The 27,894-nt window shown below is 40.6% G+C and overlaps 3 protein-coding genes across 3 annotated transcripts; 2 read left to right on the top strand and 1 right to left on the bottom strand.

Moving 5' to 3' along the window:
* The first annotated feature begins 129 nt into the window (after positions 1 to 129).
* LOC106931439 (protein phosphatase 1, catalytic subunit, gamma isozyme) lies at positions 130 to 6,334 on the top strand. Its single transcript, XM_015009579.2, has 7 exons — positions 130 to 564; positions 1,232 to 1,363; positions 1,498 to 1,728; positions 2,769 to 2,873; positions 3,112 to 3,335; positions 4,769 to 4,903; positions 5,584 to 6,334. The coding sequence occupies exons 1-7, from the start codon at positions 510 to 512 to the stop codon at positions 5,671 to 5,673; spliced, it is 972 nt and encodes a 323-aa protein (XP_014865065.1). The 5' UTR covers positions 130 to 509; the 3' UTR covers positions 5,674 to 6,334.
* Positions 6,335 to 6,440: 106 nt separating this feature from the next.
* pptc7a (protein phosphatase targeting COQ7 a) lies at positions 6,441 to 15,433 on the top strand. Its single transcript, XM_015009580.2, has 6 exons — positions 6,441 to 7,211; positions 8,316 to 8,495; positions 9,893 to 10,091; positions 12,509 to 12,632; positions 12,747 to 12,876; positions 13,556 to 15,433. Exons 1-6 carry the CDS (start codon positions 7,010 to 7,012, stop codon positions 13,612 to 13,614), a joined length of 894 nt encoding a protein of 297 aa, XP_014865066.1. The 5' UTR covers positions 6,441 to 7,009; the 3' UTR covers positions 13,615 to 15,433.
* On the bottom strand, positions 15,406 to 27,506 carry rad9b (RAD9 checkpoint clamp component B). The gene is made up of 9 exons (XM_088009104.1): positions 26,616 to 27,506; positions 23,118 to 23,232; positions 22,827 to 22,926; positions 22,310 to 22,416; positions 20,757 to 20,863; positions 19,860 to 19,924; positions 19,572 to 19,694; positions 17,518 to 17,722; positions 15,406 to 15,963 (listed from the first exon to the last, which is right to left on the bottom strand). Exons 1-9 carry the CDS (start codon positions 26,778 to 26,780, stop codon positions 15,793 to 15,795), a joined length of 1,158 nt encoding a protein of 385 aa, XP_087865230.1. The 5' UTR covers positions 26,781 to 27,506; the 3' UTR covers positions 15,406 to 15,792.
* Between the last annotated feature and the right edge of the window lie 388 nt (positions 27,507 to 27,894).

Genomic DNA, 27,894 nt, shown 5'->3' with positions numbered 1-27,894 from the left:
ATTAAAAAAGAATTTGTCTTAAGCTGTCTAGTTTGTAACTCCGGATGCTTTTTCTCCACCTGGAGCGGTAGAGGGCAGCAGTGGCAGCAGTGGCGCACTGGCGGCCCCATCCTCCCAGGAGTTTGCTGGTTAGCTCTTCAAGGTGCGGCAGAGCAAAAACAGAGACACCATCGCTAGCTAACAGCTAGTTCGGTTGGCGTTTATTTTTTTATACCCCGGTTTTAAAAAAAACAAAAGCCGTGGCTGTGTTTCGTATTTTTTATTTTTTATTTTTATGAAAACGGGGATCCGTAAATTTAAAAGCAGCTTTTAAAATTTCACACAAAAAAGATTGTCAACGAACCTACAAGCCGAACTGTGTCTCAGTAACATTTTTTACGCTCAGTCGGAAAATTTACAGAGCTAAGCTAATAGGCTGTAGCTAATGCTAGGGTAGCTAGCGAGGTAGCTTTCGCAAGTGTACTAACGCCGAGATCTTACCGAATCGATTTTTTTTATAGAAGCAGAAAATGGCTGATGTTGACAAGCTCAACATAGACAGTATTATTCAACGTCTTTTAGAAGGTAAGTACGATCTCAAATAAAATACAATGGCAATTTCGATGCTGTTGTGACAATAACAGATGTAAATGGGGAAGCTAGCTTCATTTTTTCATCTTTAGTTTTCATTTCCTTGCATTTATTCATCATGGGGAATAACCACAAGTTATCACTAAACGTGTTTAATGATTAGGAATCTCAGTATTCCCAAAGGTAAAAAAAAACAACAACACACTGTTCTTGCACACAGAAATTGCGCATACCGGTGTAACGTCACTTTCTGTGACCCTTAAATGTTTGACCTGATTAGGTTTTCATCGGCCGCTAAGCGTATTGTCTGTATTGAGTTACTGTTTACGAAGAAGAATGCACAATACCCGTATTTATAAGTTGCCATAAAGTGATTTATGCTCAAATTGTGAACTTTACCCCCAGTTAGTTTGAGTGTCGCTAAAATGACATTAGTCTGACAGATACCGGAACACCTGCTTTTTTTTAATGTTAATTCCTAAAATTAGCCACTCTTTGTAAATACTACTATGAAGTCTTGCCTTACGTTTGGGTACACAGATTGCTGTTCACCTGTTCCACCCAACCTGCCCATCCAGATTCTGCGCTAGGTATTGCTGACTTGGCAGTGAGTGTGCTAAGTTGTTATCTTTGCTGATTGTTGTTTGTTGTCTGGGCACAGTCCGAGGAGCAAAGCCTGGCAAGAATGTGCAACTGCAGGAGAACGAGATCCGTGGACTGTGCCTGAAGTCCAGGGAGATCTTTCTCAGTCAACCCATTCTGTTGGAGCTGGAGGCCCCCCTCAAAATTTGTGGTGAGCGAAAATTGTTAAATCCGAATCTTAAACGGCAACAAAATCACATGGCAGAATACGATTCAGATGCCAAAACATTGATTATATCCAATAAATTCCCCCCCCCCCACCATCCCCACGTCTCTGTCTGGCAGGTGACATCCATGGGCAATACTATGACCTCCTGAGGCTTTTTGAGTATGGGGGCTTCCCTCCAGAGAGCAACTACCTGTTCCTGGGTGACTATGTGGACAGGGGGAAGCAGTCTCTTGAAACAATCTGTCTTCTTCTGGCCTACAAAATCAAATACCCGGAGAACTTCTTCCTGCTGAGGGGAAACCACGAATGTGCTTCAATCAACAGAATATATGGTTTCTACGATGAGTGTGAGTATTGTTTTAATTGAACCAAATTTGAGATGTGTTTTACTGTTTTGTGTTCAAAGAGAATTTAGCAGCTAAATAGGAATCAGGCGATGGCACGCGATTTCTCTGGCAGGGTACAGGCAGTTTGAGGGAAACTGACTGGTGTAAGATTAAAAATGGAGGAAATGTAAAACAGAGGGGAGAAGAAAGTAAATGAGCGTTGGGTTCTGAAGAACTACATAAACTTCAAAATTATACAAAGGTTTTATTAAGCTTTAATAACAAAAATAAAGACGAAAGTTTGCGGTGACATGTAGCCAAAACGCGTCCCTTGTTCTTAGTCTTATTAAAACCTTTACATAACTTTGGAGTGTTGGTTATTCACATTTTTTGTCATACTATAAAAGCATCTCTTATATTCTAACTATATGAAAGAGATGCACTAATCTGGCTTTTACTGACCAATCCATCCGTCCTCTTACACCCATATCCCATCGCAAAACGATTATAACCCATAAAAGACAAATGTGCCACAAGTACCAGCAGACAATGAAGGCGTTTCATTGTCTGTCCCTGTTTTGTATTTTTATTTTATTTTTTCTAACTGAAATTAAAAAACAGGCCATCGGTTGAATAAGTTATGATTGAAACTAGTGGGAGAAATTAGTTATGATGCATTTAATAAGCATGGGGGGGAAAAAATCTGATTTTTCTGTGTTTAGTCTGAACCCAATGAAACATCAGATAGGTTTCCACCTCTGGCTGTTTCTATAGTGCAGATGTGGGCAACTCCAGGCCTGGAGGGCCGGTCTCCTGCAACTTTTAGATGCATCTCTACTTCAACACACCTGAGACAAATAATGAGGTCATTAGCAGGACTCTTGAGAACCAGACTGCTCTTAGGAGGTGATTCAGCTGTTGGATTAAAGCGTGTTGGACAAGGGAGACAACTAAGAGTTGCAGGACACCGGCCCTCCAGGACCAGTATTGCCCACCTGCTCTAGTGTATGTTTATTGCACAACGACAAATTAAAATATCCTTTGTTGTCGTCATAATTTAGGTAAACGAAGGTACAACATCAAGCTCTGGAAGACCTTCACAGATTGTTTTAACTGCCTCCCTATTGCTGCAATTGTGGACGAGAAGATCTTTTGCTGCCATGGAGGTAGGTTCTTGTTGTCACTTGTTCTCTGTACACAGTGTTATGTTTTTTGTGTGCATTATTTTCACAACTGTGGCATATTAGAAAACTTGATGCGTCTTTGACGTAAGCTGCTCTTATTTGTCTTTGTGAAACGCTTCCTCTGCAGTTTGTCGTTCCGTTTGGACTGACCCACATGTAACAGGTCGTGGCCCTTGTATTTGTTTGTTTATTGGTATCGCTGCCCTGTTTTTGCATCAAGGACTGTCACCTGACCTTCAGTCCATGGAGCAGATCAGACGCATCATGCGTCCCACTGACGTGCCTGACCAGGGCCTGCTGTGCGACTTGTTGTGGTCCGACCCGGACAAGGACGTTTTGGGCTGGGGGGAGAACGACAGGGGCGTCTCCTTTACCTTCGGCTCCGAAGTGGTAGCCAAGTTCCTGCACAAGCACGACCTGGATCTGATCTGCCGTGCCCACCAGGTAACTCCAGCGCCCCCTGTCTTTAGCAAACAGAAACAAGATTGTGTGAGAGCGCATTTGTACAAGGACATTGCATCCAGCGCAGGGAGTTGGCAGGCGTACTGTACAGACCGAAATCGTGTTCCCAGTCGTTTTGTTTTCGTATACCTTTGGCCTATTTTTTTTTTTTTTTGTATTTTAATGTTTGTGTCCAGTACAGCAAAATGTTTTTTTTTTTCTTTCTTTGTTTTAAAATAAAATCAATTAAAAATACTGAAATGTGTAGGTTTCAGGAAAACCTCAAAAAACGAAACAAAAAAAAAAAAAACAGGGCTTCCATTGGTCACCATGTAAAGATAGAAGTCAATAAGTAACTTTTCATAATTTTACTAGGGCTGCATGATATTGGCAGAACAAGAAATAATCCTTAATGTTGGTGAATGTTGCATGGCTAAATGACTTGCTATAAATAAACAATAGCTGTGTTTCTATTAACCACATAATTGCGCAACTTGATGTTTTCAAAATAAATTTGCTTAACGGAACCACGATAATTAAAAAAAAACATTTTCGATGAGGTGGATTTTTTTATTAATATTATTATATCAAAATAGGTTTATTTCTCAAAACTGCAATGCTAACACTTTTTTCACATCATGCGAGTCACATGATCAACGAGCTGTTGCCACTGATGCAAACCATGAAGAAGACAACAGGAAGTAGTTGGAGGATGATGGCGTGGCAGGATTTTTAATAACTTGTCACATGAATAAACTTATTCACATTTAATTTTTGATTGTTTCTTATTTAATGGAAACAACGCAATTGTGAAATTGTGTTCTTTTGACATTAGTGACAGAACACAATTAGTGGAATATTGACAAAGTTTTGTGCACGTTTGTAATGAAGACGCAGCTTATGTTAATGTTTTACTTTGGGTCCATTGCCACCTTAGACCTCATATAGTGATTGTTCTTACAGGAAAAATATATATATATATATTTACTGTTACCATTTCTACAAGATGGTTTGATTTTAAAAAGTTGCATATGACTTCCTCTTCTGTTTTGGCAAAGAGAGGTTTCTTGGCACTTATTTAACTTCCTAATCTTAATTGTAGTCCAGCGTCAATATGATACAGTGAGATTATAAGAACTAATTACTAATGTATCATGCTTCTCTTTAACATAAAACTCTAATCTATTTTGAACATTGTTGAAAAATGTCCATGAAATTGGATTGTTATGAAAAATGGACCAATTGCGTTTGTCGTCATGTGACCAACTCGGTGTAGCCGTTTCTGTTAATGTTAGCAGCTTGAGCACTGGATTAAACTTATCACCATCCACAAGTTACATGATTCAGTTTTTACGTTCTTATAGGGCAGAACTTTTAATCTTGTCTGTCGTATCTCAGATTTTATTTATTTATTTTAATTTTTTACTTTTTTGCAGGTTGTTGAGGATGGCTACGAATTTTTCGCAAAGAGGCAACTCGTCACATTGTTCTCGGCACCGAATTATTGCGGGGAGTTTGACAACGCTGGTGCCATGATGAGCGTTGATGAGACTCTCATGTGCTCCTTTCAGGTATCCGGCTTTTTTACGGCATAAACCATCAAAGGCAAATGACTTTTTTTCTCTCTCTCTTTTTGGACTTCAGCAGTAAAAGCGTGTCCATATAAGCAACAGAAAAATGGATTCATAATATTTACTGATATTGCTCTCTGCTCCATTCTATGTAAATCAAAATTTCTTGTTTGGGGGGGAACTAAACAGGATGGCACTTTGAAGTCAGGGTACCAATCAAAATTCAATATGGCCGTCAAACATTGAACTGTGGCATCATTATGTGAAATTTGACGTTTTTTGTCTCATTAGTCACACACTGTATTGTATCACATATTTAAAGTATTTGATTCATGTTTGCAAAAACTGAAGAAAAAAAAATTATAGAATCTTATTGCTGTTTGTTGCCACCTCATTAAAGGTACAGGATGTAATTTTTTAAAATGTTTTTTACATATTTGTTGAAACTGTCATTATGTCATGATGGTACTGAATGAGACAAATAATCTGAAAAAAAATCAAGCTTCTCTGCCTTCTCGCAGTTTCAACTAGAAACAACCAATCAGAGCCAGGAGGAGGATCTTAGTGCTGTTAATTATGCCCGTGTGTGTGCTGAACCTAGGAAACTCTGGGAGTAGTATTTAAATGGTGATTTGCAGAGTTATTTTCTGAAAAGGTTTCTGCGTTGTTTTTTCCTGCAGATTTTAAAACCAGCTGAGAAGAAGAAGCCCAACGGCAGCCGTCCTGTGACTCCCCCCCGCAACATGGTCACCAAGCAAGCCAAGAAATGAGGGGCCACACTGCTGGGGGGACCAAATGACCAGAAATGCATTCTTCCTGGTCTGCTTTCATCTTCTGCATTCAAAGGATTGGTTATTTTTCACGCTGCCAATACCGCAAAGATATCCACTCCTACTTGATGAAAGCAAAGATATTTTATTGTTTTCCTGTCCACAGGGGTAAATTGATATGTCACCATGGAAAAACCTCAGGTGTTTTGCACTCCATTTTGCAGCTAGTCTTTGCCACATATGACTGTTCAATCAGGAAAAATTTAATAATATGGCTACTTATGCACAGGAATGCCTTGTTTGAAGCTGTGCACACTTTGTTTTTTTTTTCCAAGTTTATTTTATGTCTTTCCTTTGTCATTTCATTCACCTGTAATTATTAATGGCTTATAAAAAGACTGAGGAAAGTCACAGACACAAGTTTTATGTCTGTAATCTTTATTTACAGTTAATCATAATTTCATAGAGAATTGACTACACTGCATCACATTTTTAAATAAGTCTTGTGCTAAATTAAAAACAATAAACAAGCACTATTGTAATGTCTAAATCTTTCTAATAAACTCCGGTGTGTTTTAGGATGGAAATTGATAATTGAATGTTGTTTGTTTCTAAGGCTTTTATTCCTCTTAAACCTAATAAACAGAAAATACAAAGAGAAGTTGTATATTGTAACGTACTGTGACCATCAAAATACGTTTTGCGGGTTTTGAACATTGAGAAAGGAGAAAAATATTCTGCCAAATTTTAATTCAAAAAAAGTTCAAGTTTTTCAAAATTCTTTTTAATTGAATTTTTTTTTTATGCTTAAATTCTTTTTTTTTCTTTTTTGTTTTTAAGTCATCGATTTCCAGTGTTATATTTGGCAACATCTTCTGCCTGAGTTCGATAAAGGACAGAACGTTGTGTTTCCATATTAGGAAACGTTGATTTGGTAATAACCTCTGACGTCAGAGCAGTCACAAGACCGTGCGGTCTGAGGCCACACAGCAGCTGCTCCACAGTCTCTCTCTTACGCAGTGTCTCGGAGGCAAAGTGGCAGCATGGCCGCTCACAACCAACCCTCGCAGGACTTCAACAGATGAAGAAACCAATTTCTTTGAATTTCTTTCTGCTTACAGCACCAAAAAAAAAAAAAAAAAACAGCTTCGGGAGACTACATCTACTGTCGGCGGGAATTCGTCTTTATGCGCGGTGGTTGTTTTCGGCGGCGGCAGCAGCAGCAGCAGTTCTTCAGCCTGGTTCGCCTGTCAAACATTGCGTGCTTACATCGACGCTAAGCTAGCTCAGCTGCTAGCTTGGCCGGTTTGTTTCGTTCGGAGCTGGTGCGTAGGTGATGTTGTCCGTGCTGTCTTACGGTAGACTTGTTGCCAGAGCTGTCATCGGCGGGCTTTCTCAGACAGACAGCCGCGACTACAGCCTGGTGACGGCGAGCTGCGGCTTCGGCAAAGACTTCCGCAGAGGCATCCTGAAGAAAGGGATGTGTTATGGGGACGACGCGTGCTTCATCGCCCGGCACAGGTCCGCCGATGTTTTGGGTAAGTGTCTGCTCTTTTGTTTGTTCTAGAAATTATATTGCTACGCACGCAGCATCATTCTTCACTTAACAGCATGTAACTACAGGTTGAAACGTGTAGGGTCACTTTTCTTATTGATAAAGACTGGGTTAATTTGTGTGAAACCTGAACAGCATGGAAATCCAAACCGGCTGTTTGTGGAATCAGCACTGGGACACAGAAACCTTGATCTGTGTGGACAACCTGTCATTTAAGTCTTGTGGGACTCCCACCACCTAAGCTGATTGTATGTGCTGACACCCGCAGAGTTGATCAGGTTGCCAGATTTAACTTGCAAATTGGAACACCTTCAACACAAAATCGCATTGTTTTTGGACCGGCTTGCTTCATTTTTTTTTTTTTTTAAGTTGCAGGCTCGTCTCTATTATCTGACTCTGGGTGGGAAGATGCAGTGGGACTGTCCATGTATGGTCAGCAGAACAGATTCTGGTGTCTTGAGCCCAGAAACCTTCCTTTCTGGGCAAATCTTGGATTCCCACCATAAAAGCTCTTACAAGGCAAAACTATAAAACTATAAAACCCAATACACACATCAGTCCTAATAAATAAACTAAAATTTGAAGAATTTAATTGCATCTCTGTTCAAAAGTATTCATGTCTGTTGAACTTTTTTCACATTACTACCACAAGCTGAGATGTTTTGATTTGCATTTTTTGTGTGATCACACAACATACCAAGTGAAGTAGAAGTAAAATCGATGGTTTCGATTTTATAATGTGTGTCGCAAAACTATACATCGCAATGACCACACATGATGAAACATGGTGGTGGCAGAATTATGCTGCGAGTTCTTGATATGAACGTGGGTGGAGATTGGATCAGAATGTCTTTAGATGTGCAAAGCTGATAGACACGCAATGAAAAACTTGCTATATTTTCAGTGAACTCTATAATCTAGCCACAGCTGTGGACTTTCACTGAGCCTGAGCAGAAATAATTTTAAAATGTTCTAAATGTTAACTGCCTCACAAATCTGACTCTATCCAAACATGTATTTTTATTTTCTTGCATTTCAGTGCTTGTTTGGATTACATAACCGTCTCACCGGTTTGCCTTTTTTTTAGGTGTAGCAGATGGAGTTGGTGGCTGGAGAGACTATGGTGTGGACCCATCGCAGTTTTCCAGTACACTGATGAAGACGTGCGAGAGGCTGGTGAAGGAAGGACGATTTGTCCCCAGCAACCCGGTGGGAGTCCTTACGACCAGCTACTACGAGCTACTACAGAACAAAGTGCCTCTACTGGGTGAGCAGGAAAAAACATTTATTTTGGTATCGTGGACAATATGTTGTCTTGTATTGGCGTTTTTATTATTCTACAGAATAAGGACAAACCCCACCGTGTAGAAACGGAAACCACTGGCATCAGTTGACGGGGGTTCAGACTGTAACCACCGCTGTGTGCAGACATGCGCCGCCTTACAGTGAAAGAGCACATCTCCATGTGGTTTAGATCTGAGCTACATTATACGGGCCTAGGCGGTTTTCATCTGTTCGGTTTATTGCTGGCTGGGCTGGGATTTTTGCCTTATGACTCACAACAGCCAGATCCCATTAAGAAGTCCTAGGAATGTCCCAGCCAGTATCCCTTTCCTCCTCCATGGTGTTGCCTCAAAACAAACCCCAGCGCACGCGATCTAACATCAGTGAAGCAGCGTGACAAGGGAACAGATCTTTGTCTCGGCAAACGTCGGTAGTTTTCCAACGAGAACCCGGCAGCAGAGCCGGGGAAAACAAAAGATTGGATTGTACTGTCCTTTGCACAGCCGGAGGAATGCCATTGAGGCAGGCGGCGTGTGTAATTGTTTAGCTGCAGAAAAAAGTGAGAGGCAGAGGACTGAGTCAGAGCGGAGTTTGAAGGTTGATCCCAGAGAGAATATTTTGGTGTTCCGGATGAATCACCAGCAGGGAGTGGCCTCACGTTGTCAGCCTGCTCCAACAACTCTGGTTTCCTCCTTTTCATCTCTCCCACAGAGGGGAGTTTACCAAAATGTGCGTGTGTGTATATATATAAATATGGAAAAAAAATTTGTGAATTTCAGAGTGAGTTAATTTGTCTCCTAAAGGTATACATTGAATAAGTTCTTGTATAAGTTCAATTGTACTGGGAAAAAAAATGTATTCACCTTTGATGAGGGAAAAAAGCTTTTGATAACTTTTGATCTTCAATGCCTCAAGACGGCTCCGTATGATTCTGTGGTGATGGTCAAACTTTTTGCCTCTGAGACCAAAACTGGCAAATTTAAACTACTTGCGGGACACAAAATTCATTCAATTTGCAATGCAAAAGTAAATTTATTGTGACTTTTCTTTTTTTACTTTCACCTACTCAATAATGAACACTATTTCTTATGAAATCTATAAATCCTTAAAGTTCCAAAACGCACAAAAAATACTTCAGACTGTGTTGCCTTACTAAATGGAAAAACAGACAATTTAATTTCAATTTCAGCATTTTCTATATTCTTGCCCTATTTTTACCATTCTTGATTTGTGGTCAGAGGGCCGATCAAAATCATTTCAAGGGCCACAGGTTGGACAGAACTGACCTACTTTCATCTCTTCTTAGGAGTGGTCGCAATGCTGGTCAACATTTTTGTTTGTAAATTCTAAAGAAGTGACTTTGTGTGTGACTGTCTGTAGGTAGCAGCACCGCCTGCATCGTGGTGTTGGACAGGCAGAGTCACCAGCTGCACACAGCCAACCTGGGAGACTCGGGTTTCCTGGTGGTCCGGGGCGGGGAGGTGGTCCACCGCTCAGACGAACAGCAGCACTACTTTAACACACCCTTCCAGCTGTCCATTGCTCCTCCCGGGGCGGAGGGAGCCGTGCTCAGCGACAGGTGAGCCGCCCAGCACAAGCTGCACCTCACCCATGTCCATTATGTGCTACACAAAAAGATAATCTTCAGTGAGACTGGCTGATAAAGAACTCTAAACTTTTTGTTTTGTTTTGTAAAAACAAACTGGATAAAAGATCATTGGATACTGCATCGTGATGTTTTTTTGTCGATCATAATTTAACCATAGTTTCCCTTACATAAAAACGGTTAAACACAGTCGGCACAGATTTTCTCTGCATTAATGTTAATAGTAGTACTGGCACTGACAATTGAGACTTCATCTGTGTCTCTGATCTGGACTTTGGGGGTTGATGAGGAATCATAGGTTTGCATTTGTTACTCTGGATTTTGGTTTTTTTACTTGGAGGACCGAAACTTCAGCTTAGGAGTTTTGCTAATGAGAAAATCACTCTGCTCAGTGAATAGTTTTCCTTTAGTTTTTAACTCCTAGTTTTTCCTTTCCTTACTGGTTGCAGCACCATGTTGTTTTTATGCTGCATTTTAACATGGATTCGTAAAAAGCGAGAGAGCTATAAGGCGTTGGCATTTTTTCAAGACTTGTTGGGACTTTGCTGCTGCAGCGCAGCCTTCGACACCCTGCTAACTAATAGGTGGTATGCGTTGCAAACGCGACAAAAGAGATTATCTGAACGGAACCGCTCAGCAAAGCTTTTCAGTCTAGCCTGCGTGTCCCACATGTAGCGCTGTAGCGGCGGGTCAGAGGCCACGTGCTGCCGGGTCTCGTTGCTGTGGCGTGCCAAGCAGCAGCGCTGCAGACGTCAGTGGAGATCAGGATGTTTGCCAAGCTTTCCCTCTTACCCAGGTCAAAGTCTGTGTGGGCTGATGACGGGCAAAACGAAGAGTCCAGAGTCGGTCCAGCTGCCAGCGGATTCAGTTCCCGTTTCATTTGCTCATCTTTGATCCACCAGATTATTTTAAGACTCTTTAAAGGTGATTCTTAGAAAACTGGCAAAACGTGAAGCACAGATAAAGGTGGGCTGCGTGGCTTTCAGTGACTCTAATGGAGCTGGATTTAGTTTCTGCCCGTCTTTTTGTTCTGCTGGGGCTGGATGATACGGCTGAAAAACTGATATAAGCGTTTCCTTTCAGTACATTGATAATTGTTGATTAGTTTGTTTTAAATATTTGAAATTTTCTCAGACTAGTGGCGTGACCTTTCCAGTTTTCACTCCAAGCCGTTTTTACTTATTTTTTTATTATTATTATTATTTGTAAGCAGTTTTGATGCTGTTAAACTGCTGCTGTGCGTGTTACTTAACAAGTTGTTGCTAGGTAACCAGAGAGTGAGTAAGTTGATGTCACTCACCTTGCTTGTCTGGTACTGAGCGGTTCAGTGGCTCAAGTCTTTCCTCTGCCTACATCCCCCAGAATGCTGTGTGGTTCTGGATCGGAGTTCAGTGAATATTCTATATATATCATCGCCTCCCTAAAATAATGATCTAAGCCATTTATTGCCAATATCTTTTTTTTTTTTTTTTAACCAAAATCACTTGAGGGAAGGAAATGAGGGGATTGTCCTATGATCTGGGAATTTCAGTCTTCTTACTGAAGATTTAACCAGCAGATGTTTCTTCAACAGTAGATCAAACATCTAGTTGAGTAACAGCAGCAGGTCAAAGCTGAAATACGTGAACACGAAGATCCGCCGAATTAAAGTCAGACTTTGCATATTAAACCGTGACGTTTATATCAACCATTTTTCCTTCGATTAGGAAGCTGTGCACACTGTTATTGTTTCTGCTTCATGATGATTTTATCTGCATACAGTTGAACATGAGGATCGAGTTAACATGGTTTGTTCTTTCTGGCTTCATGAAAACTGACTTAGCCTTAGAGAGTATTGGTAAAATGAGAATAATCAGGTTTTTTTTCTTTTTCATATCCATCTATTGCTGCCAACACTGAATATCCCACCATCCCCTTCTGAGCCTTTTTGTCACCCCCACTTCATAGATAATGCAGCACAGGGCAGGTTGTTCCTGGGAGCTATGTCTCACTGTGTCCTGATGCAGTCCAGACACCTTTTATATTGAATCATATTCATAACTGTGTGGCGGGTTTGCAGCAGAGTGGGAGCATCTGCCAAGAAGCGAACATGAGACTGGTAGTCTCTCTGCCACTCTGGCAATCAAAGCACTTGATGTTGTACTAGACCACGCTGTTCTTTTTAAGATCCTTGGGTACATTTTACTTTTAAAGTGAGATTATGTTTTCATTACCGAGGTGAATCTGTGTAATTACAAATGACGCAACTGAATTTTTTTTTTCCAGAATAGAAGACAAGCTATGTTTCAGGTGTAAATAAACTAAAACTAGTTTGTAGTACTCTGTATGAAACTAAAGAGTATCAAAGACTAGACTGACGGTATTCCTTGTCTGAATCTGTGTGCTTGCAGCCCAGAATCTGCTGACAGCTCCTCCTTTGACGTGCAGCTAGGTGACATAATCCTCACCGCCACCGATGGGCTGTTCGACAACATGCCTGATTATATGATCCTCCAAGAGCTGAAAAAATTGAAGGTAAGTGACAAACATGGCTGCTGCTGCTGAGTCTCAATCCAGAAGAAAAACCTAACGCTCACTTTTTTCTTTCTTTTTTTTTCCTTTCTTTTTGTTTGTTTATTGCTTCCTCAGAACTCAAACTATGAGAGCATTCAGCAGACGGCCCGCAGCATCGCAGAGCAAGCTCATGTACTGGCATATGACCCCAACTACATGTCACCTTTTGCACAGTTTGCATGCGACAACGGACTGAATGTCAGAGGTGGGTTTCTTTTAAAGCAGTATAGCTTCAAACTATATTGCAGTTTAAAGCTGCAGTATATACAGCATTGCAACCGACTACACAGTTTCAGTGTTGCAATGTTGCAGTAAGACTGCTTGGAGACGGTATTGGTTGAGTTATTATATTTCATGAGTCAGGCAATAAAACTCATATCAACCAATCTGATCGCTTCAAAACTTCACCTTCCTGTAAGGAATGAGGAGATCAAATGAAAGTTGGTGTACAGCCTACAGACTCAATGAAGAAGAAAAATGGGAGTGGTACAGGAGTTTGAGTCATTTTACCAGGAGTAGGATGGGACAGGAATTTTTGATTTTACTTTGGACCCCCCCCTCCCCCAGTCTAAATGAACCACAGTTGTATCACTACATTGCAGAAAACTGTTATTTACTTAAAACATCTCGCCAAAGCTAAAAATAAAAATTTTCACATTCACACTGAAGAGTGTTGTTGACACTGCTTAGTATTGTACGTTTACTTTCATCAGTCAGGGGCAGTCGAATTGAAATTGGCTGATTTTGGTCCTCTGCTGATTTTCTACGTGCAACATGAGTCGTGTCTTTTCCAGAGAAATGTCACACAACATTAACATTTGCTCTTTGTGACGGCTTAGACATTTTTATCTACCACCATCCTGTTTTTTTGTTTATTTGTGCAGGAGGAAAGCCAGACGACATCACGGTGCTGTTGTCCATCGTGGCAGAATACACGGACTAGAACCTGCGAGCCGAGACGTCGCTAATCTGCCTCTGGAAGCGATGAACTGCTTCAATTCCTGCTGGCCAGGATGTAGGTTTGACATCTGATGCTTCCTCCACATCTACAGGATCCACTCTGCTGAAGAGCCGCCCCAAACGCCCTTTTTGTTCTCCCATAAAAAGTACCGCCAGCGAGAGGTCAAATTATGCAAACGAGAGGCCTAAAACGCACTTCAGTCTCAGTTGGACTGTTGGCATCTTTGTAGTTTTCCACTGCTCACTTGCTAATCCCATTGCCAAGGATCAGTAGTCATTGGTTGGAGATGAAGCATCCAGTTTGAGGTCAAGTCCCTCTCTTTTCTGATGGGAGGCTGGGGTGAGGAGAAAGTCCAGGCTAGGATGTAGCCAACAGCTGCCGCTTGAGTCTCCATTAGGGAACAAAACGTTCTTAGGCGTACAGAAGAGAATGGCGGCTTTAGGGCTCAATAACCAAGCTGCAGTTTGTAGATGTTTCAAGACCTTCATGGAAAGTTGTGGAGTGTTTTCTAGGAGCATGGAGCAAAAGTTAAACAAGACGGTGAGTTCAGAGTCTACAAAAAACCTCAGTTTATGTGACAATGACACACCTGTCGGCGGGCTCATCTTTAAGATTTCACATCGAGCAGCAGCTGCCTTTTTCTTACTGGTGCGATTGGAGTCCAGCGCATGTTTCGTTACCGAGCGGGACGGAGCATTTATAGTCGGAAAGCCTCTTTGGACACATGCAACGCACATTATTTGTCAAACCGATGTCCTCCCTTTAATCTACAGCTGCTGGTGAAGTCTTGACAGTAATTTTGTGTGAAGTGTGTATGGATGTGAGTGTGACGGATGACTGGTGTTGAGTTGGATGTCAAGGTGCCGGACTAACTCCACCTCCACTGGACTTAATGGGTCTGGCAGCCTTAAACGCACACAGCTAAAAAAGAAAAAAAAGTTAAAAGAAAAAAAAAAAAAAGCTGAAGTTGGTCGGGTGACCAAAAAAAGGTATTTTTGTAACTTTGTTCGGTGTGATTGTTCGCTGCTTCAGGGTAGCTTAAGCTGTGGTTCAGTTTCCCCCTCCTCCCCTCTGCTGTAGGTTTTAATAGCGATGGTCGTCGTGTTTCCATTACGCCACAAAGATTTGCACTAGGTGTGTTTGTGCGACTTTCTACCTACAATTAGTAAGATGTCACTGTAAGGTTGAGATGTTATGACGTGCCTTGTATCAGGAGATGTTGATACTGGCAGACATGTCCTCTATTAGTCACCCAACTGAGCATAGGGCCCTGAAACTGTAAAGTAGCCATAGAGATGAAACAGCTCTGCTGTCTAAAGATATTCTTTTTTTGTTTTGTCTTCTTAAAATCTACCACTGTGTTTAGGTCAGGATGTCGGGACTAGTGATGATCCCTGCTTCAGAAAACCGTCCCTGTGAATTTATTTGCCATTTGTTTACAATCTGCACTAATGAAACAAGTTTTTTTTTTTGTTTTGTTTTTTTTTTTTATTTCCCCTCCCCATACACCGGGACTGACGATAAGGGCTGCAGAATCTGGTGTATTAAGATGATGACAGAGGTGGATACAATTGTGAAAGTATAAATGTTGGAAAATCTCAGCCGCGTCGGCTCAAGCTGTTCAGTTCTCCCAGTCGTCTGGCTCATGACTCGCACCTGCACCAACGCTTTTCCTCTCAGTCTCGTCTTTCAAACACACTCAGTCGACCGGAGCGTGTATATACGGTGTACAGATCTGAGTTCTGTGGGGAAAAATTTGAAATCTGTAAAATATTTAAATAAAGATGATATTTATTTATAATGTTTCGACTGCATTTTGTTTATAAAAGTCGTTTGTTTGCTGGTATGTTTTTGTTAGTAAACCTGCTGGCTGTTGCTGTGGATCAACAGGTCAACATCAAATCCAGGAAACATTTTGTCCAACATCCTCCAACATTCCACAGGTGGCTGGTTTGCCAATACCGGCGGGTGTGGCAGCTTTATGCTAACATGTTACCACAGACAAAACTAAGAGCGGTTGCCATGTCTACAACATCAGGTATTGGAAAAGAAGCTTAGTAGAAACTGTTAATATAACGCTAAATATCTTAAGCGGCAGATTGATACTCAGTTCAGCGTTCTGACTGTGAAAGCATTGCCTTGTTTCGAGCAGAAATGAAATCACAAGTTCAGAAGAATGACTTGTGTAATCTCTCTCAGTGAAGGGCTTCTCGGGTGGTAGTCATCAGTGTTTTCTTCCTCATCGCTGTAACGTGCCAGGACAGGCAGCTGGGCAGCACCACCATCTCCGTCTTGCTGAGAGGACAAGGCGTTGAACAGCAGGGAACAGACCTGACAGGGGAAATAGAACCGTTAGCTGGTAACATGTTGGAGAATGTCCTCAAAATGCTTCTAAAGCCGTGAAAAACTAATTCTGCCACTTGCATTACAAAAACACTCAAAAAAAAATATCCAGGCTTTTACCACATTTTGCCAGTCAGCGTAGCAGTTTGATTGGATCGTAGATGTTTAAATGTATTGACAGTATAGTTTGCATATAGGAGCTGCAGAGAGCACGTTCAGAAGTCGAGGCATGTAAAAAAAGAAAAAAAGGCTCCTAGCCACAACTTTACATAAGAGCAAGAGAGGGAAGTCAGTGGTTTGGGCCTTGCATGTCTCTAAATTACCCTGATTTGCATCTTTCAGAGCTTTGACTTTTCAGGACCAGAAACACAAGTTCTGACTTTGTGTTATTAAAGTTTGAAAACATGAAGGAGCGTCTCCGACTTCCTTCTCTGATCTTCCAAACAAATTAGCTGCAAATGCAGCTTTTCTTGAGCTTCAGGTTGAGCTCTGCACATTCAAAGTCGTTGATCAGCCATTGTTTAGTGACTAATTTTACTTAACTCATGATTATATAACTATGAAAGAAAAAAACATTTTTAAAATGGGTGTGTGGATTAATACTGAACTTGTGATGGAGCATGTCAAACAAAATAAGCTTAGATAGATCCTTATAATAGATCAAATCACTTCAGTTTTATCTGTATACAGCCAAATTACATGAAGATGAAAATATGTTATTCAATTCCAAATAAGTTATCTTTGAATGAAGGGACATATTCATATTTTAATAGTTTTTTTTATCAACACATTATGCCACAGCCGGCCCTTTAAAGGGGCAGTTTCATGTAAAAGTCTTCTTTGATAAGTTATTCTCTCATCAAAAACATACTTGGACTGTTGCGTTGATTCTTTCATGCATATTTAAGAAATCTTTTAATCTCCATGGCAACTACTCAGCTGTTCAAAGCGCCTTGGTGGACCTAGTGAGACGCAGCTCCTCAGAGCTGCAGGAATTAGCAAAAACCAGGTGGAACTGAGCATCTGCTGAGCTGATTATGGGAGCTACTTCTCAGAGAAACACTGGTAAAAACATTAAGATGTTAATAGATTAGCCATGTTGGCTAACGCTGATTAGCCAGGCTGAGCTTCAGAAAGAGTAGGAGTTTCTTAAAGAGACAGAGGCCCAATTTCAAGGTGTTAAGTCAGGAACGCCTCTTTTAAGTCATATTTGATTTATACACTATTTTTATAGCAAGTGAGGGTAACATGGTTACATGACTATGCTATAAGATGGCACTTATGTGGCTGGAAAACACATAACACCTCCCCTTTAAAGACTTTCTTGATCTTGATGTGACCCTTAAAAAAGAGTTTGACTTCTCTAACTCTGACTATGACAGAGGAATAAAGCAAAGCATCAGAGTAAATGTAGGAGAGAAAAATTGAACAGAGGGGAGGTGAGGAATTACAGCCATATGTCAAATGTCTCCATTATGGTCCAAGTAAAAGGAAAAATATCAGAACAAACTGAAATCTAATCAAACAGGAAGAGTTTGTCACCTTAGCGGATGCAGGGCTTGAGGAGGAGCTGCTACATTCCTGGCTGTCTACCCTGAGGCAGGTCGGCTCCCGGATCTCAGAGAGACACATTGTACCGGGACAGCTGATTACAGGGCTGCCGCGGCTGGACGGAATCAGCTCATCAGGAACGGTGTGACTCCTGCTGCCTGGTCCCTGAGACACAGCCACAGGCTGAGCTGGGCACCTGAAAACACCACAGGATACGTTTAACTCTTACTAAACAGTCTGTCCACGCTGCGTAACTGCAAAATAATTGCTTTTACAGAGAGCCATCGTGTGTCAGCAAAGTCTGACTCATGAGCATGTGGATCCTCACTGAACCCGCTGAGGACAGGCGCTTGTTAAACTGGAAAAGTGTGACAAGGTATGTGGAAAATAAGGAAGATGTCCAACAAGTTAATGACAGAGTAAAGGCTGACAAGAAACCAGTCACTGACCCCTGACTGTGCTGAAGTACAGCAGTTTAAATAGTGCAAGAAATAAAACAACCCTCCGCATTGTGAGACTTGTAACTGTGATATAAATGATATAAATTAAATGATACTTGTAACATTTAATTTAGCCGATTAAATGTGGCTAATCGTCAATACTGATTAGCCACATTTATCCAAATTTGCTAGAAAAACTCAAGAAATTTTGAGATGAACCTAGGAAATTTTCTAGGAAAAAACAGGAAAATTTCATAGGTTGGAAAGTCAAAAGTTTGCTAGAAAAAAAACTCAACCAATTTTGAGATTAATAAGAAATTTTCTAGAAAAAAAATATTTTAATATCTAAAAATTTCCAAGTCAAAAAAAATTATTGCAAATTTTCTACTGTTCAAACTCAGAAATTTCCTTTTTTTTGTTTTCTAAAAAATTTCTGAAGTTGATCTCAAAACTCATGAATTTTTTGGCAGAAATTTCATTTCTTCATCCATTTTCTTTACACCCTTGTCCCTAAGTGGGGTCAGGAGGGTTACTGGTGCCTATCTCCAGCTAACGTTCTGGGCAAGAGGCGGGGTCACCCTGGACAGGTCGCCAGTCTGTCGCAGGGCAACACAGAGACACAACCATGCACACACACACCCCACCTAGGGGCAATTTGGAGAGGCCAATTAACCTGACAGTCATATTTTTGGACTGTGGGAGGAAACCGGAGTACCCGGAGAAAACCCACACATGCACAGGGAGAACATGCAACCCAGAACCTTCTTGCTGCAAGGCAACAGCTCTACCAACTGCGCCACTGTGCAATTTACTGGAAAAAAAAAGAGTAAATTTCCTGACAGAAATTTACTCTTTTTTTTTCTTTTTTTTTTTTTGTCCTATGTCCGATGGCCCTAATTCGCCGTCGTACAAGACCTGAATTAGATGTTGTGTAATAACAACCAGCTGGAGTTGGAAAAGAGTGAGGCAGGCCGGTGACACCGGCAGAGCGGGCGAGCGTAGCGGAGCTGAGCGGATTACAGAGCATCTCACTGGCAGGCTTCTAACCTACGCTTGGCCTAGTTTCTCACTCACAGACTCTAGACCGGCTGCAGTAACGACACACCCTATTAGGGGGCTAAAAACAGCCAATGAGGGCGATGAGACTTGGTGGAAAGCCAAGAGTGAAGGTCAGATAAAGTCAAAGAGTGAAGACTGATTTACAGAATCTGGCAAAAGTGTTCAAACCCCTTCAAAGTCACATTTTATCACTTTGCAATCACAAACTTGAACATAATTTTATTGGAACATCAATATAGGGGTTGTAGTAATGATGAAGTCGACAGAAAAAAAGTTCTTAAAATATTCTGGAAAGTGTGGCATGCATTTTTTCATTCATTTTTTTTTATTCAGCCCTCTTTTGCTCTCATACCCTATAAGATAAAGTTCAAGGTGCATGGTTAGTTTTGCGATTACTGTATGTTCTCTAGGACAAACAGATTTTGAAAACCAGCAAGCGGCACAGATGTGATGAGGACAAAATCTGGTCAGAATAATGTCAAAAACACAAATCTGATGGATGCTGGGTTGTTCAGTCAGTGGTTTTACTGACACTATACCTGTTACCTGGGTGTTTTTGGGGTCAGGGGTTCGGTTGGTTGAGAATGGTCCCTGCTGTCAGAGTCCGTCACAGTTGCAAGCAGCACGGTGGCTTCAAGGACCATGTCCTCCACAGAGAAGCACACAGGCCTGCAGACAGGGACAACTTTACCACAGCCAATCAAACAGTGAGAAAACTGCTGAAACGCCCAGACCCAGCAGTCAGAGACAAAGAGGTTTTTGAAATGGCCTAGTAATACCTCCGCATCTTCAGATATGGTTGCAAATTAATCTAAACAGCATGATGAGACTCACTTTCCTGCTGCATCGAGGTAAACCGACACTGGAAGGCTGCGAGACTCCGCAAAGGACAACATTCCCTGAAAAAACAGAACAATCGACTCAGACACACTCCTCTGAGTGCATGCCATGACTGTAGCAATAACAGACAAAGAAAAAGCATCAATTCTTGAAATTGTGACTAACTCAGACTCAAAGCTTAGTTTTCCAGACTCCAGAAGATGTCGAGACTGGAAAATGAGGAGAGACTCCCAGCGGGGGGTTCAACAAACATTCCAAGACATTAGGGGACAAGAGCAGTGAAGGGTAATGCAGGTCAGGTCTCGCTAACTGGACCAGAACAAAGAACGTCCCTTCAAATTCTCAAATGAAACATGAACAGTTAGTCATTCATTAAAAAAAAAAACAACTATGACAGACCAAGCTGTCTTTCTAGATTTTCCTGTTTAGGAAATGACAGGCATCTCCTAGATTCTGTGTTTTATAGTTAACTCACATTACTGAGTCAACAACTTGAGTTAAATTGGTTTGGATTGAAGAACTGGCTTGTGTAAATGATTCCTTTTGTCATGTTTCAGTGGTTCAGCAGGTGCGTCACTATAGCCTCTCTGTTTGAGCTGAAACTATGTATGACAGTAAATGGGACATTTTGCTACTGAGAAATGCTGCCACCTGCAGGTGTGAGTTAATATCTCTTAAGCCAAATGTTTTTGATCATTTTTGAGAAAAATTTGCAATAGATTCACAATTTAGCGCAAAGGACACTAGAACTATCACCTCTGACACAGAAAAGCCCCTGATGAGCCAGACACACACATGCTGTAACTATGCAGCACATAAACACACAGATCCAAGCTACACATGACATACTCAGGTGACAAAATAAAGACGGTACTAAAATAGCTCACTTACCCTCAGCTCCTTCAGACAGAAGGTTATGTCAGAGTCCAACCCCATCTGGAAGTAGTCAAACTCGTTTGGGTGTAAGGACATCTCAGTGAACGCCGTCTTCATGGGACCTGTCACACAAATAAATCCAATTCCCTCAGTTACATATTGAAGAAACTAAAGGAGGCAGGAACTTTCTGTCTGAGGAACAGCTTCCCCATGTAACTTTGTCTCGATGACTCTCTGGACACTTATAAAAAAACTATTTAAAACTTCATAGAGTAAAACTTACAGGAGCAGCATTTTTTTTTTAGATTTACATCATATTGTAAAATTATTTCCTCATCATAGACATAGCTGGAGTGCTTTTTTTCATGCATGTTTGAGGAATCCTATAATCTCCCATGACAACCATTCAGTTGTGCAAAATGCCTGATTGGACCTAGCTCCGCCTTCAAGAATGAAGCTCCTCCTCCAAGCTGTAGTTTCTAAGCTTCCAGGCTTCTGCCTCACAGAGCAGAGCGGCCCTCCCCCACTCAACTCCTTCAGACTAGCCAGCAGTAATTAGCAAACACCTGGTGGAACTGTGTATTTGCTGAGCTCCTCACCAGAGCTACTTCTGAGGGAAACGCTGGTAAAAACGTTGTTAAATAGTTAGTAGAGGAGCCATGTTGTGATGACTTCTTTTTCAGAAAGAGCAGGAGTTTCTTAAAGAGACAGAGGCCCAATTTCAAGGCGATAAATTACAAAGTAAAATTTCTTTTAAGTCATGACATACAGCATTTTTTATAACAACTGAAGCTAAATACTTGATTGTACTATAAAAATGACACTATGTAGGTAGAAAGCACATTGTACTGCCCCTTTAAACTACTCTTTCATTCCAGTAGCATAATCCTACACTGAACATTTCTGATAAAAATCATCCCTGACGACTATTGTTACCACTTGCTGTCAGTTGTTGCTTCATTTAACCCACAACTTCATCCTTCGTTTCACATCAAACCCGCTTGGAGTGTTTGTTACAGAAACACTCAGACACACTTTCTTTTGACCAAAGCACATGATTCATGCTAAGAGAATGCCAAATGTTTATGTTTGTCATGGTAGGACTGAAGAGCCTTCTTCCTGGTGTGGTGAACCTCCCAAAACAACCAGTTGGCATGTAAATAGAGTCTAATGGTCGTCATGGAGATGTGGTAACCCAAGATGCCAGTCCTTGCTCTGGTTCTCTTAACGGTGAACTTAGGTAGTTTCACTTCCCTTACTGTCCTGCTCAGTCTGGGTGGCGGCAAGAAAAACATGGATCTTTATTTAGGCTAAGAGAAAATAGCTTATTTTTTTCAAGACATATGTCTTCTACAAAGAAAAAGAAAATTATAAATTAGTAAGTAGAAGTTCAGAGAAACTCTGAGTAACTTAACAAATCAAAAATGCCAGGTGAATTTATTATGGGGGGGACCAATTGTCCATGTCTGTATATATACATTAAATCACCATGCCAAAATTGTCGCAACTTTCATCACATTCTGTCATTTTTTAAATTTAAAGTAAACGAAATGACAAAGTCAGCACACCTTTTCCGCCCTGCTGGTAGTTTCTGAGAGTGACTTTCATTGGAGTGATGGACAGAGTGATTTCTTCCTGAAACAGGGGAAAGTGTACCACCATATCCGTCAGAAGCCTGCAGGAGCAAAGAACAAAACAGATGCAAAAATCACACGACTTCTGTTCAATCGACTCATTGCCAATTTCCAAACTGTAAACTTTAAGCAGTTTCAAGTGTATTTTAGGATATATTCAGATTACCAACAGGTGGTAATAGAAAAAAATGTTTTCTATTACACTGACCAATAAAAGGGTCTAATGAAAAAAAAAATCATAGGACCAAATGAAAATGAGAAGATTAAAACAAATTTTAATGGTTTTGAATTAGTTTAGTCACAGATGTGTTAATGTCAAATCTTCTGTGCTGATTTCAAAGTAAAAAGAAGCATAAAGTGTGTAATAGAAAGCTAGGTATAAACTTGGCCTGCAACCATGGACTGATGAATGGATCCAAAGGGACAAACTGATAAATTATCCAGTGCTAACCTGGCAGGAGCCTTCAGCACATTGGGACAGAGATGTGAGTCGAACACAGCCTGCAAAGCCTCACTTTCCTGGAAATGTATGTTGTGGGTTTTAATGATACCTAGAACCAGACACAAGGTGAAAGGAGCACACTGCCACCAGGTGTCCACAACATGCAACACGTCATGTGCAGCAAAAGGAACAGGTTCAGCACACGTTTTGAATTCTGTTAATAGCTATGAAACAAATATGGGTAGGTTTGCTTTTATTTGTGTAGAATTAGATTATTGTCTCAAACGCAGTGTTTCCTACCATGTCTGCAGAAAAACTGGATTATTACTCGGTCGGTGGCGGTGCTGACTGATATGTGACATCGTTCCACACTGCGTTCAATGGAGGTCAGACAGCGAAACAGTGGGAGCACAGACTTAAAAACAAACAAGAGGAGTTCAAATTTTCATCTTCTTGATTATAGAACTGCAAAAATTGTTATGACATATACAGAATAAGCTTGTCTGGCATTTATTCCTTAAAAATAAATGCCAGGAAGACCCCATTTCAAGTCCTGGGAACAAGGGCGCCGCCAGGAATCTTGGGCCCCATGACAAAAAATTAAATTGGGCCCCTTTAAAAAACATGTCTCTCCATAAACCAACAGAGACAGTGTAACCAACGGTAACTAGTAGTTTCTGACGAGGTGCTATAAACAAGCCCACTTTGACTCACTATACTGAATATTTGCTCTTCAGGGTTCAATGAACAGATAAACATCACAGGTCCAAACAAGGACAATCATGATGACACATTACATTTCAAGATCTTTATGCTAAGCTAATATGATCTGCATAATATAATACGCTCCAAACATGATAATTATTACTCTTGTTTGTAAGTTTTTCCTAAATCATGAGCTGCCATCACTTATTCTAAGTTGCTTATCAGTGTAAAATGATCTCTTTGGCTGAACACAAAGCAGAAAATTCTCATCAGCTTTTATCACGCCCTTTGACACCAGCTGGATGTTTGAGAGACAACTTACTAAGCATCATTGTGCAGCCTGTCTGTCTTATAGAGCTCCCTCCACACCTATTGCCTGACTCTCTGCTAAATAGCTGATAAATGAGCTAATAAGGAGACTTGAAGACATCAATGTGCCACTCTTTTTAAACTTTTCCCATATTCCTCTGACTGCAGAAATGTGGAAGTAAGCAGAATTTACTGATAACTACTTGATACATGTCAGAATTAGAAAAATATTTGTATTGCTAGTGATCCAATATGCATCTGCAACATTACAATGGAAATTAAATGTTGTAATATCCACCAAGTGTCTTAAAGAGTTGGTGGATGTTGTTGATGTGGGCAGGAAGGATCATCTCCAGTATCAATCATTCTTCTAAAGACAGTGTTGCTGTCATGACATGCTAACACTTCAATATCCCGATTGCATACACAATATCCCACAATCAAAAGTCTTGGATGACACCATAAGTTGTTGCAATGAAGTGGTAAATCAATCTCATCTGCCTCTACTGCTGCTCCCTTGTAAATATCTCTCTGGCTGTTTGGTTTGAAAGCTGGGCAGAAAGATGTTGGGTTTGGGGATATGATTCTTACCCATTACAAACTGTGGAAGACATTTTCTCTGCTCTGCATGAACAAAACCTTCTTTTCAAGTCTCATGAGATTTGTGGTTGTAGTACAGGTGGCAGTAGTTAGTTCACTATTTGAGCTTTTGACATAATGATTAACGTCTCCCAGTCGTAAAAATAAACCTAAAAAAGTATTGCCATGGATACGCATCATACCAACTGCCCAAAACTAAAAGAGAAAGAGCAAAAAACTTCCAACTGTATGTCATCCAAAACCAGAGGGGACAACTGTCCTAAGATGCAATGCCTCAACAAAAAATAACCATGAACAAAAATCTACAGAAAGAATAAATCAGAGCCACCCTAACACTATATAACCCATCCCAATTCCAACATGGGGGGAAGGAAGGTGAGGAGGAGGATGATGGGGGAGGTTGGTTGGTCAGTGTGGTAGAGTTCTCAAACACTTACATCATCATTCCAAAGATGAAGGGAAACTCTGTGATGTCACAACTAGAGTCCTGCTTATGATGTCATCAGCTCTGTATGTATGTAACAAACTTCTACATTCTTGTCATTGCTTGCTGCACTACTGACAAGTTCAGACGTTCGCAAAGCTCTTTCAAAGTTGAACATTGAGATCGTTTGCTAATCAAAACGGATTTTAACAAACATCGTTTTGTCCAACATGTTGAACCAAAGGCCACATTCCTCCAACGGTGAGATGAGACCCCAGCATGGAGCATGGAGAGCTGGACAGAATCTGCAAGGCTGGACTGAGAACAGAACGCCTCCCATTGACTTACAGAGAGAGATCCAGAGACTTGGCTCTCTTTTGGAAAAGGAGAGAGCAAGATGGTTTGAGGAGAACCAAAAGCTAGTCTACGTGCAAAGAGAACTGGAGAATACAAAAGCCGAGTTACAAGGGCAGAAAAGACTCAAGGAGATGAAGAGAGAACTACTGACAGGAGAAGAGTTTTCTGATTCAGAGTCTCTCAGACGAGCTATAATCGCTTCCAGGGTGCACAGCGACATAAAACACAAGAAGAAAAGACCATAAAACATCTCCAAAGTGAACTGGAGCAGGCTAAAGTTTCTTACCAGGAGCTTAAAATTACATATGAAGGAGATGTTTCTGCTTTAAGACAGCAAGCAGAAATATTTAAGCAGGAGGTAGATAAAGAGATGAAAGCTCACTCACTGAAAATGATGAGGGACCAAAAGATTATCAGTGAACTTGGAGCTGAGAAGGACAGTCTTTGAGCCTCAAGAAGCAACAAAAACTGAAGAGAAGCAAGAAAACCTCTAAAACAACTAGCAAAAAGTGTCCAGGTAAGTTCTGAACCGTTTCAAGACCTCAAAATACATCTCATGTTTTAGACACACAAAAAAACAGGGCAGTACGGTGACGCAGTGGTTAGTGCTGCATCTTCACAGAAAAGAGATCTTAGTTCTTAACCAAGCGCCTCTTTTTGTGAGAGTTTGTTCTCTCAGTGTTAGTGGGGGTTTTCCCTGGGTGGTCCAGTTCCCCCAAAATTTCCAAAATCATGTAAATTGGGGTGATTGACCAATGTAAATTGTCCTCAGAAAAGGTAGCACTAATTTCTGGAAAAGTTGAATTTGCAAACCATTCGGATTGGAGAAACATAAAAAGAGTAATATCCGGTGAGAGTTGCCCTTTGTCACAAATTTCTAGGAGCTGTCAAGGTGTTGATGGGATCCATTTTGGTGGACTTAGGATCGCGTCTGCAAAAAGGATTTCATCTGTTAAGTGTGGTAAAAGGAACAGGTACAAGTTAAATATATGGATATGTTGGTAATTTTTTTTGCTTTCGTTCATTAAATGCAGTAGTTAAACTGATTATGCTAAATGGTTCTCCACCTCTCTGAGAAAAACTGGGCTACAAATTGACACTCTTGTTTTTCTCTCTCTCTCTCTCTCTCTTTGAAAACCTGACTATAATTGTTCTTGGCAGCATAGTAAAGAATCCTAAAGAGACAGTGACATTTGTATTCACACAATTTTATGGGTTAAAAGCTACACACACACACACAAAACATTACAAAGGATTAGGTGTTGGCAAATAATACAGTCCTCGTTTGACTTGTCTAAGAACAACAGCTTCTTTTAAAGTCGTGGAAATGGTAAGGAAACATTAAAATAGCTCTTTTAGTATTTTCACAAATCACAAACTATTATTAAGCAGGCTGGATTTACCTTCATAACCAGTTTGCATTTGATTGTATCGCTGCTCTGCTTTGATGCTGATTCCAAGCTGTACTGCTGGAAGAACATGGGTGAGAACAGGAAGCAGCCATATGCCGAATGAGAAGAATTGACTGATCTCAGTGCCAGCTTTGGAACGAGAGACAAAGACAACATGATGAGGACAAAATGCGAAACTCATCTAAAATAACCTGAAAGGAAAACTGGTCAGAAATGGTCCAGGGAATGTATACTGCATTATGTAAAATTCCCCCATACTACACTTTTTAGGAATATATTAAGTAAAACCTCAAGTTTTAACCTAGTTTTAGTTAGTATTTCTCACCCCTTTCACCATGGGGTCCAGCCAAAGCTCATTTCCAATCCGTGACAGAGCATGGATAGCCTTACCAAGGGCTGTGAAACAAACGCCAACACAGTTTATAGTTAGCAGCACTACACTCCCATACATTTTTATAAAAAATTAAAAAAAAATCACAATTTTAACGCCTTTTCTGTCTTTAACGACCCCCAGCAACTGCGATATTCAGATACGTGATTAAGATACAACTTTAGCAAAGTTAAGTTCAACTTCGCCAGCTTATGCTTAAATAAAATTATTGAAAATTCCTGTTGAAGTAAGTTATTAAAAAAAAGAATTAAGGAAAATTTCCGTGTTATTACAACCTTTCACAGAGTTCCCTTCAATGACGCAGTTCATAGTAACGAACAGATAAGCTAACTGGCTAACTATTTCTAAAAGCGTGAAGACAAAGAGGCGCGTGAATCACAGAACGTGCACCGTAGACAGCCTACATCTGAAAAATGTACTTAATGTAGCCACAAACCCAATAACGACAGTGAATGCAGAAGACGCTCATATTTTAGATTAAACACACATTAACTCTATATCTTAGCATTACTTCAACACGTTCGGTCAGTTTAAGTTTAGCCTGTAGCATAATTTTAAACTGAATAACATTGATAGAGATCAGGGAAATCTGTGGCTTAAATTTATGGGTTTTATTAACACAAATCAATAACACCACCCACTACTATGCATCATAAACAAAGTGTGTTAAATTCTAGTATTTGTCATCTGTTCAGTTTTTGGAACAGAAGAATGGAGACAGCTCTGAATCACCAATACAGTTGATAAAGCAAAGGTAGAAGTGTAATTTAAGACATCAAGACATCAAAATGCAGGATTATGATGATATCCTTTGTAGAGGTTATAAATCTGAAAACAGCACCTTTCATACTTCTGGAACTTAAAATTTTATTGTATTTT

Source organism: Poecilia mexicana, unplaced genomic scaffold, assembly GCF_051168715.1.
Source record: "Poecilia mexicana isolate PSO_F unplaced genomic scaffold, ASM5116871v1 scaffold_9, whole genome shotgun sequence".
Classification (NCBI taxonomy): Eukaryota; Metazoa; Chordata; class Actinopteri; order Cyprinodontiformes; family Poeciliidae; genus Poecilia; species Poecilia mexicana.
Note: the sequence above shows the minus strand (reverse complement) of the source record. Positions and strands in the feature narration are given on the sequence as shown.

Excerpts from the sequence above, each read along its gene's own strand:
- rad9b (XM_088009104.1), bottom strand. The coding sequence starts at position 26,780 with ATGTTGTCTTTGTCTCTCGTTCCAAAGCTGGCACTGAGATCAGTCAAT. Across the intron at positions 20,864-22,309 it reads CTACCAGCAGGGCGGAAAAG|GTCCCATGAAGACGGCGTTC; the intron begins GTGTGCTGACTT and ends TTTGTGTGACAG. Across the intron at positions 19,925-20,756 it reads TCTGTCTGAAGGAGCTGAGG|GGAATGTTGTCCTTTGCGGA; the intron begins GTAAGTGAGCTA and ends CTGTTTTTTCAG.
- pptc7a (XM_015009580.2), top strand. The coding sequence starts at position 7,010 with ATGTTGTCCGTGCTGTCTTACGGTAGACTTGTTGCCAGAGCTGTCATC. Across the intron at positions 8,496-9,892 it reads GAACAAAGTGCCTCTACTGG|GTAGCAGCACCGCCTGCATC; the intron begins GTGAGCAGGAAA and ends GACTGTCTGTAG. Across the intron at positions 12,877-13,555 it reads CAACGGACTGAATGTCAGAG|GAGGAAAGCCAGACGACATC; the intron begins GTGGGTTTCTTT and ends TTATTTGTGCAG.
- LOC106931439 (XM_015009579.2), top strand. The coding sequence starts at position 510 with ATGGCTGATGTTGACAAGCTCAACATAGACAGTATTATTCAACGTCTT. Across the intron at positions 565-1,231 it reads TATTCAACGTCTTTTAGAAG|TCCGAGGAGCAAAGCCTGGC; the intron begins GTAAGTACGATC and ends GTCTGGGCACAG. Across the intron at positions 3,336-4,768 it reads TGATCTGCCGTGCCCACCAG|GTTGTTGAGGATGGCTACGA; the intron begins GTAACTCCAGCG and ends ACTTTTTTGCAG.